We start from the raw sequence: 11,079 nt of genomic DNA, 5'->3' as shown, positions 1-11,079 counted from the left end.
ACTTCTGCTTTTCATCATCTACAGTACATAATATCATTAAAAGATTCAGAGAATCTGGAGAAATCTCTGTATGTAAGGGACATGGCTGAAAACCAAAGACCACTCAGCTTGTTATCAGTGCACAGTTCAAAAGCCAGTATTCATGATGGTACAGGGGGGCATTAGTGCATATGGCATGGGTGATGTGAGGATCTGTGAAGGCACCAGTAATGCTGAACGATATATACAGGTTTTGGCAACATATGCTGCCATCCAGACAACGTCTTTTTCAGGGAAGGCCTTGATTATTTCGGCAAGACGATGTCAAACCACATTCTGCATGTATTACAGCAGCACTGCTCCGTATTAAAAGAGTCCAGGCGCTAAACTGACCTGCCTGCAGTCCAGACCTGTCACCACTGATAACATTTGCTGCATTTTGAAATGAAAAATACGACAAAGGAGACCCTGAACTGATGAGCAGCTGAAATCCTGTATCAAACAAGAAGAGGAAAACATTTCACTTTCAAAACTCCAGCAGTGTCTCCTCAGTTCTCAAACACTTACAGAGTGTTGTTAGAAGAAGAGGTGATGAAACTCAGTGGTAAACAGGCCCCCGTCCCAACTTTTTTGGAAAGTTGTTGGCATCAAAGTCAAAATGGGCAAATATTTTTCAAAAAAACTATAAAATGTCTCAGTTTCAACATTTGATATGTTGTCTTTCTACTATTGTCAATGAAATATAGGGTTTAAATGATTATCACATCAATGCATTTTGTATTTATTTACATTTTGCACGGCGTCCCAACTTTTTTGGAAATGAGATGTATATTTTTAAGTGATTTTATTAAGTAAAATTTTCTCACTATATTGGCAGATAATTTTGCTTGTTTTAAGAAATGTACTTGAAACCAGCTGAATTATCTGCCAGTGTAGTGAGAGAATTTTCACTTAATAACGTAACTTAAAGCAAGTGAAAAGTCTAGAAAGACTAGAAATAAACTAGATAATATTACAATAAGTGCACAACCATCTAAAAATAGGAAAATGTAGATTGTGACTAGATTTAAGATCATTTCACTTGACAAGATGCCATTTTTTGCAGTGTAAATTGTACTCTGAAATTTCCAAAAAAAGGCAAGATGCTCCCAAACATTTGACTTTTGCGCAGTGTATTTTGCCTCCCCCTGCTTCCCTCTGAGTTCAGCCGGCCACCTGTTCCTTTTTGATCGCAGCTCAGGTGTCTTTTTAGGGATAGAGGAGGGGTGTAGCAAGGCCAGAGACAGCACCCCTGCAGTCACAGCAGCAGACGCAAACCTGTGAAAATGGAAGTTTGGACAAAATTCAGGTTTCAAATTGGCTGCTACTGCGACACACCTGTCCATCAGTAGTATGTTGTAGTGTCAGAAAGGCCTGCACTGCAAAAAATAATACCTTAACAAGTGTAAACATCTTAAATTGTAGTCAACATATCTAATACCTCATTATGAGACTGTCGTAAGAATATTGTGAGATTATTTAACTTATTTCTAGACATTTTTACTTGTTTTTAAGCAGTTTTATCTTATAAAAGTGTCTTATTTCATTGTCAGATCATGTTCCTTGTTTTAATCATTATTTCTTGAAATGAGCAAAATTATCTTCATTATTTCTCAAAACAAGTAAACTAATCTGCCAATGGAATAAGACACTTTCACCAGATAAAATCACTTAAAACAAGTAAAAATGTACAGAAACAGGTGGAATAATCTTATAATATTCTTACAACAGACTCATAATGAGAAATATTAGATTTACTGACTACATTTAAGATGTTTTCACTTGTTAAGATATTATTTTTTGCAGTGTACAGTTTGGACAGTGCTGATGGTAACACGCTTTTATTTTGTTAGCTACATTAGCGGTTGATAGTAGAGAAATACACTCTTAAAAAAGATGGTTCTTCAAGGGTCCTTTAGTAAGGAAAATGGACCTATATAGAACGATTAACACTCAAAGAACCCTTTGCATGTAAAGGGTTCTTTGCATTGTGAAAGAGTTCTTCAGATTGATGGAGAATGTGCTGTAGATGGTTCTATATAGCACCCAAAAGGGTTCTACTATGGTTATGATGTCAAGCTTGTAACAATAGAAGAACCTTTTTTTTTAAATTTGCTATATAGAACCAGCTACAGCACATTCTCTATCAATCTGAAGAACCCTTTCACCATGCAGAGAACCGTTTAATCATGTAAAGTGTTCTTTAAGTGTTCATGATGCTGTAAAACCACTGTCTGTACTAAAGAACCTTTGAAGAACCATCTTTTCTTAAGTAGAAACTTTTTGTAGTTAAGCATCTCGACCTGCCCCCCTGCTTCTCTTTCTTTTTAGCTGACCATCTGTCCCTCATTCAGGCATTTCGGATGCGGCTCAGGTGTCATTTTTAGAGAGAGTGAGAGAGAGAGAGAGAGAGAGAGAGAGAGAGACAGAGAGAGAGAGAGCGAGGGAGGTGTAGTAGTGACCAGACAGACAGGACCCCTGCCAGTTGAGTCCCAGCAGGGCACTAGGGCACCAGCATGGTTCTCCACAGAGTGATCCAGGCTGCTCGTGAGGGCGATGTTGAAGCTCTGAGGGTCCTGCACCAGTCAGGGCTACCTCAGCTCGGCCATCACTGACCCCCAGGGGGCTACGCCGGTCCACCACGCCGCCCGCTGCGGCCGGCTAGACTGCCTCCGCTTCTTGGTGATAGAAGCCGGCCTTCAGGGCCACATCCGCGCCAGGAACGGGGCCACGGCCGCCCACGACGCTGCGGCAACTGGACACACGCAGGAGCTGCAGTGGCTTCTGGGACGCGGAGAGTGCAGGATCGAGGTGAGGCGAGATGGATCACCCTGTTACCAGTTTATAGTAGAATGATGAACAGGTGGAGGAGGAAACTCCAGCCTGTATAGACCTCGTATGATGGGAGTGGTCTGGTCCAGGGGCCTCATTTATAAACTGCATTTAGAATGAGTTCGTAAGGTCATAGCACTGTCCCTTTTAAAAATAGTGTTATGCAGATTAATCCACGTAGCACATTGACACCTCAACTATAACATGTTTTGACATCAGTTGAGTGATTGATCGATCGATTGATTGATTGATTGATTAATTGGTTCTTTTTATTGCACATGTTGCAACAAGATGTAATTCAACTCTATTGTAGCAGACACAATACACATAAACATACAGTATATATCGCTGTTGTCGTAAGAAAACCTCAGATCTCCATTTTTCAGTTTTTGACATAATTTGAAAATACCTACTGTCCTGTATATTGTATGTAAATTTCACAATCAATGGACCAAAAGAAACAGCCCAAAATGACTTGGAAAGACGTCTGGTTCCATTGACTTACATTAAAAGTAGATTATGTTTCTTCCTTCTCCTGTAAAGTTACCATTTTGGAGGTACAATGTTTTGTTCTGACCGCAGCTACATACAGTAAACAGTACAGAAGATTTAACATAGAAGAATCAAGATCAATCGCACAGTAATATTACCTCATAGCAGTAGGAAAAAAGCTGTTCTTGAAGCAGATTGTCTTCGTTTTTCTGGATCTATAGCGCCTCTCAGAAGGAAGAGTTTGGAAAAGACGGTTCACTGGATGAGAGGATTCTGTAATTACTCTCTTCGCCACTTCAGGGTGTGCTGAATGTGAACACAGTCAGCTGAAGGAAGTGATATTCCAGTTATCTTTGAAGCTTTACTCACAATGCCTTGCCTTATTACAGGTCTGGGTGTTTATATTTCCTTACCACACTGTAATAGATGACGTGGGAACACTCTCGACAATGGACGAATAAAATTGAAGCAATAAATCAAATTAAATTGCTGCTGTGTCTGTTTGGAAAGTTGCATGGATTTATGCCCATATTTATCCATTTAAGCACAGGACAAAAGAGAAAAGAGACCAGCTGAAGGTCCACAGCAGCAGTTAAAGTAGTGTGTGCACTGATAATTAACATTAGTGCTTTAGAAACACAACTGCAGAGAAGAATAAAACAGCGGACAACGTACGGATTAAAGTGACTGTTCATATAAAGTGGGATACATTTTCACAGCACTGCAAAAAATAGTATCTTGTCAAGTAAAATCATAAAAATAGTCAATAAATCTAGTATATCTCCTGTTGAGTTTGCTGTAAGCTCAATTTAAGATTAATTACCTTATTAATAGACATTATTGTTTTAAGTAATTGTAATAAGTAAAATTATCTCACTATATTGGCAGATAATTTTGCTTGTTTTAAAAAATGTGCTTGAAACCAGCAACATTATCTGCCTGTAAAGTGAGACGGATTTACTGAAAACAAGTCAAATTACTTAATTAATTAATTACAAATAAGCTAGATAATATTATAATAAGTGCACAACCATCTCAAAACTGGAAATATTAGATATGTAAACTAGATGTAAGATCATTTCACTTGACCAGATGCCATTTTTTGCAGTGAGTGGCTCTTCAGATTAATGGATGATGTGCTGTAAATGGTTCTATATGGAACCCATTTGAAAAGGTGCTATAATGAACCCTTTTCAAAAAAGGTTCTATGTAGAGCCATCTACAGCACATTGCTCATTAATCTGAAGAACCATTTAATGATGCAAAGAACCCTTTAATCATAAAAAGGGTTCTTAGAGTGTTCATGGTTCAATACAGAGCCATTTTCTTTACTCAAGAACCTTTGAAGAACCATAATTTTTAAAGAGTGTTTAGAGCTCATGGTTCTAAATAGAACCATTCTCAGAGGAAAGGAATATTCCAAATGAGATCTTCTCTTGATCTCAGGTACGTCTCCTAGATACAGTTGAGTCCAGTTTGAGATCAGAGTGAGACTGAGGCCGTTTTCTCCTGTTTCTGAAATTTGGCTCATGAGAAATAAATAAAACTCAGATTTTCTCACTTTGATCAAAATACTGTCACACACGTGTTTTAACTCTTTAGAGTCTGACTCGTCTCAGCCCAGCCTCGGCTGAGTAATATCACCATAAGAAAAGTGTAAGATCTGCTTGGTTTCTTATCCAGCTCTGTTCTAGATCACGGAACTCTCTCAGCAGTCTATCAGTGCAGAAGGAGAACTCACGCTTTTCTCATTCATCTCCAGAGTTTCTCACAGTGAAATGCTGATGTTAGTCTCCTCTTTTCTCCTCAGGGAGGTTTAGGAGAAACACTGATCCTTCATTAATATAATATTGAGATCTGCTTTATTTCTCTGAGACGATCCTGAGACAGAATTTTTTAACCTCTGGGTTCCCTTCACTAAAGAACCCTTGAAGAAGCATTTTCAAGAGTACTTTTACAGACACACAGGCACAGATAGGCACATGAGATGAAATGAATGCTCTATAAGGGTCATTCTACAGAAACGTCCACTGTTCTGTCTCTCCATAGGAGTCACTGGTGTTACTGATCCTCACTGGTGTCACACATAATAAAGGAAACACCAGAGACATTTTTAATGAACAATGCATTTTACTAAACGGCTACTACAGAGCATCAAACCACATGATGTCAATCATGGAATATCCACTAAAATATGGAATTTAATCCATTTGGATTCTATTTTTTCACAGTTACCTCAGAATAAAGTGGGTCACACCAGTGACTTCAGCTAAAAGCTTCATATGAAATCATGAGCTAAATGAGAAAATCTCTGATAACTGAAAGACACAGTGGACTCACCATGAGTTTTTCTTCATAGATCCTCAGAAAACAGGTAAAAGGAAGTCGAGTGATGTCATCAGTGTGACTTTTATTTCAAAATAAGAGATTTTTTGTTACGCAGTAACACCAGTGACACGACTCCTGGGGAACTTTCATTATATATTTAATAATATTTATTTGTCATTTGTTTTCTTTATGTCATTTAAATCATATATTTCATAGTCATGCATAGATTATTGTAGTTAAAATTGCAAAAAAATTGTTTTTTCTTCAAAATGTGGCCTCTTTACACATGACGAGCTCTTCTGTGGTGCTTGGAATTCTATATGATTGATTTATAAACCAATATTGCTAAATTGAGGCTCAAGAAGGTGAAATTGGTAAAATAACTTGTTTTATTTTAAAATATATTGCTCATTATGAGTCTGTTGTAAGAATATTATAAGATTATTCCACCTGTTTCTGTACATTTTTACTTGTTTTAAGTGATTTTATCTGGTGAAAGTGTCTTACTCCATTGGCAGATTAGTTTACTTGTTTGGAGAAATAATGAAGATAATTTTGCTCATTTCAAGAAATAATGATTAAAACAAGGAACATGATCTGACAATGAAATAAGACACTTTTATAAGATAAAACTGCTTAAAAACAAGTAAAAATGTCTAGAAATAAGTTAAATAATGTCACAATATTCTTACAACAGTCTCAGAATGAGAAATAGTAGATATATTGACTACATTTAAGATGTTTACTCTTATCCTTATTTTCTGCAGTGTAAAGAACCTTTGAATCTTTTTTAAGAATGTATATAATTTACAGTCTAACTTCTATCTATGAATCCACTGGGTAGCTGATGCTGTTGTGTTCCTGGCTGTAGGATCAGGACGGGGAAGGAGCTACAGCTCTGCACTTGGCGGCGAGGTTCGGCCATGCTGAGGCAGTGCGGTGGCTGCTGTCCACAGGGAGCAGCACTGAGACAGAAACAGACTGCGGAGCACTTCCTGTCCACTACGCAGCTGCCAGTGGACATCTCACCTGTCTCAAACTGCTCATGTCCCACTCCCCAAGGTGAGACAACAATGAGCACACCCAAAAAAAGTCACACTGCAAATACTGATATCTTAGTGAGTGTAAACATCTTAAATGTAGTTAATATATTCACTATTTCTCATTATGAGACTGTTGTAAGAATATTGTGAGATTATTTAACTTATTTCTAGACATTTTTACTTGTTTTTAAGCAGTTTTATCTTATAAAAGTGTCTTATTTCATTGTCAGATCATGTTACTTGTTTTAATCATTATTTCTTGAAATGAGCAAAATTATCTTCATTATTTCTGTAAACAAGTAAACTAATCTGCCAATGGAATAAGACACTTTCACCAGATAAAATCACTTAAAACCAGTAAAAATGTACAGAAACAGGTGAAAAAATCTCATAATATTCTTACAACAATTTATTAACTACATTTAAGATGTTTTCACTTGTTAAGATATTATTTTTTGCAGTGAAAGAAAACGGTTCTATATAGAACCGTGAGCACTCAAAGAACTCTTTGCATGATTAAAGGGTTCTTTGCATCGTTGAAGTGTTCCTCAGATTGATGGAGAATGTGCTGTAGATGGTTTTACTTGTTTTTAAGCAGTTTTATCTTATAAAAGTGTCTTATTTCATTGTCAGATCATGTTACTTGTTTTAATCATTATTTCTTGAAATGAGCAAAATTATCTTCATTATTTCTCTAAACAAGTAAACTAATCTGCCAATGGAATAAGACACTTTCACCAGATAAAATCAGCTCATTGGCCAAATCAGGTGTTGGATAATGACTACAGTTCGTACTGGGCTGCCATGAGAAGAAGTTTGGGAATCTCATTTTCTCAGGTGCCTAAAACGAACCTATTTAGCTGTAGCAAATAAAAGAAGAAGCTTTTGTACAAAGTGCTGGGTTACCCCTGTTTTCCTACACAGTCAGATATTTTTTTCCTGAAAATAGATGAAAACAAACACACAGACGTGGCTAAAGTAACACAAAACAGTTGCCTACACCTTCTGTCCACTCACCTCTGTCTCGGGTTTCATACTAACAAAGTGAGCGCAAGTGTATGCATGAATGTGTGTGTGTGTGTGTTTGTGTGTTTGTGTGTGTGTGTGTGTGTGTGTGTGTGTGTGTGTGTTGTCCATGCTCAGTGAAGCACACAAAGGCAGCAGCTGAGAGTCACGTTGAAGGCTCTCTGGAGCGGCTCGTCAGCGATGCCAGGCCGGTGGGGGGTCAGACATATGTTAAACGGATCCTCGTGGCTCAATGCTCAATAATACATGAGTAGCTTCTTACCTGCCACATGTCCGCACCTGTGCTGTTACTCTCCGTCAGGCTCCACCCCCTCCTCACTCACTCACCTTATACCTGCAATCCCCTCACACACATGCACTCTATGGACAAAAGTAGTGGAACACCTACAGGAGCTTTTATGAATCCCATTCTAAATCCAGAGGCATTAATATGGAGTTGGTCCCCCTTTGCAGCTCTAACAGCTTCCACTCTACTGGGAAGCTTCTACAAGATGTTGGAGAGTGTCTCTGGGAATTTCTGCCCATTCATCCAGAAGAGCATTTGTGAGGTCAGACACTGATGTTGGACGAGAGGGCCTGGCTCACAATCTCTGTTCTAGTTCATCCCAAAGGTGTTTGTTGGGGTTGAGGTCAGGGCTCTGTGAGGGCCAGTCAAATTCTTCCACACCAAACTCACCCAGTCAGGCCTTTATGGAGCTGCTCTGTGCACTGGGGCTCAGTCATGCTGGAACAGGAAAGGTTCTTCCACAAACTGTTCTCACAAAGATGGAAGCATACAATTGTCCAAAATGTCTTGGTGCTGAGTCATTAAGATTCCCCTTCACTGGAACTAAGGGTTCTAGACCAACCCCTGAAAAACAGCCCCGTATCATCATCCCTCCTCCACCAAACTCTACAGCTGGCTCAGTGCAGTCAGGCAGGTAACGTTCTCCTGGCATTCGCCAAACCCAGACTCATCCGTCAGACTAACAGATAGAGAAGCTGATTCATCACTACACAGAATACATTTCCACTGGAAATACCTCTCAGCACTGGAGGCAAATCAGACCAAATGCAAACCCAGTTTTTGTCAAATAAAGACACAGTGGATTTAACATTTTGCTACACTGTAAAACTCACTGCACATCTTAAAGAAAGAATTAAGTTAACCCAACTTGAATACAACAGAAAGCTGGAGTGACTTAGTCTAAAAAATCCAAATGAACTCAAAAACGAAGTTTTCACATCGTAACTCAGTCATTTTGAGTAAGACTGTTTTTTCAACATTTTGAGTTGAGGTAACTTTGTTTAAATGTATTATATTCACTATTTTTATTTAACTTGACTTTACATGCAAATACGAAACAGGCCAATAAAGGGTTGTTTTTAAAGACGTTTGAAAATTTAGCGTGGCTTAATGTGATAAACAGCATAAATGCTTACATTAGAATGATTTGGACTTTCATGCTTTTTTCATAATTTTATTTTTGATGATTTCAGACTGAAAGACTCCATCAAACGGGATCTTTGAGTTGAATAAACTTATTGAAATGTAGTTTAGACTCTCAGCTTTACTTGATAAATGTTTGCTCAATGCAACCTCCTTGAGTAAAACTCTCATCATTCCTATTGGCTCTTAGTATCACATATTTACATACTGGGCGTGTCTCTTCTCCGTCTGTGTGTTGTCATTCTCCCCAGCCTACCTTCCCTTGTATCGACTAAATTTCTAAGCTTTTATGATTCATGCCGATCAGCACCGATCAAAAATTGGTGTTGAGAGAGCTGACTTACTAAGTTTCTCTTTGCTGAGTGTGGTTCTGCGGTTCTGCCGTGATTGCGTGCCACAGAGACCGCAGAGTTTGGCGAGGTGGTCTGTAGTGACTTAAAAACATTGGAGGTAATCAGTTTCCTCAGTTTGAGCTGACCTAACTCATCAGGTTTACAGTGTATGTATTGTATTACATTGTATTATGACTCTTTTGCTTATCTTTACCAAGTGTGCCACTTATTATGGAAGACAGTTGTTCCGTTCAGCAGTGAATCCCTGATATGCCGTCCATCTCTTTTAAATAGCTGATACAGACAAAAAGAACAGAGCTTTTCTCAACTGCTGCAGGTGTGTGGACCGGCAAATGACCACTGGGGCCACTCCTCTCTACCTGGCCTGTCAGGAAGGTCACCTGCATGTGGTGGAGTACCTGGTGAAGGACTGTGGTGCGGATGTACATCTGAAGACCCAGGATGGCATGAGCCCCCTGCATGCTGCTGCACACATGGGGCACTACGGCCTGGTGGTCTGGCTGGTGAGTCACTCACATTTCTCACTAAGTATTTTTAGTTTTTACCCTATTTGAAAAAATAGACTCATTGTGTGAGCATTTCATGAGAAATGGACCAATAGGAAAGGTCCAAAATGACCTGCAATAAAACAGTAAAGTAACAGTAAAGTTACTTTACAGCTGCTGAGTAAACAAGCAGCTTTACTGAGTCAGTAACAGGCTAAAATATGGTGAGCGTGCGCTGTTGCGCGTCGCCCTGTAGAGCCTGAAATGATCACAGTCATAGTCATAGTATCTCACACCATGTCATACATATTTATGCATTAATGTATAATCATCACACACACTCAAAAAGAAGGTCTGGCTTGATATTTAGACCTCAAATGATCTCAAAATCAACAGTATGCTGATCAAGATGTGATGACAACAGTACATACTTCACCCACATTCACACACAAAAAATTATATATTAACAAGTGAAAGCTTTTTAAATGTAGTCAATAAGTCTAATATCTCTCATTATGAGACTGTTGTAACAATATTATAAGATTATTTTCACCTGTTTCTGTACAAACCCCATTCCGAAAAAGTTGGGACGCTGTGCAGAATGTAAATAGAAATAGGATGCAATGATGTGCAAATCATGTAAACCATATTTTTTAATGAAAATAGTACAAAGACAACATATCAAATATTAAAACTGAGAAATGTTATTGTTTTTTGAAAAATATATGCCCATTTTGAATTTAATGCCAACAACATGTTCCAAAATAATTGGGACGGGGGCGTGTTTACCACTGTGTTTCATCACCTCTTCTTTTAACAACACTGTGTAAGTGTTTGAAGCATTTAAATGATCTCTACATCATTGCGTTTTGTTTTTATTTACATTTTGCACAGCGTCCCAACTTTTTTGGAAATGGGGTTGTACATTTTTACTTGTTTTTAAGCTGTTTTATCTTATAAAAGTGTCTTATTCCATTGGCAGATTAGTTTACTTGTTTAGAGAAATAATGAAGATAATTTTGCTCATTTCAAGAAATAATGATTAAAACAAGTAACATGATCTGCCAATGAAA

At 38.2% G+C, this 11,079-nt stretch overlaps 1 protein-coding gene across 1 annotated transcript in view; it reads left to right on the top strand.

Moving 5' to 3' along the window:
• The first annotated feature begins 2,534 nt into the window (after positions 1 to 2,534).
• espnlb (espin like b) overlaps positions 2,535 to 11,079 on the top strand; it is a 35,516-nt gene continuing 26,971 nt past the window's right edge. The window contains 4 exon segments of the mRNA XM_036556325.1: positions 2,535 to 2,612; positions 2,614 to 2,829; positions 6,542 to 6,732; positions 9,838 to 10,024. Coding sequence (XP_036412218.1) covers positions 2,535 to 2,612; positions 2,614 to 2,829; positions 6,542 to 6,732; positions 9,838 to 10,024 — 672 coding nt within the window.

Source organism: Colossoma macropomum, unplaced genomic scaffold (assembly GCF_904425465.1).
Source record: "Colossoma macropomum unplaced genomic scaffold, Colossoma_macropomum, whole genome shotgun sequence".
NCBI classification, from domain to species: Eukaryota; Metazoa; Chordata; class Actinopteri; order Characiformes; family Serrasalmidae; genus Colossoma; species Colossoma macropomum.
The sequence above is the reverse complement of the archived record's forward strand: the minus strand, read 5'-3'. Positions and strand labels throughout refer to the sequence as shown.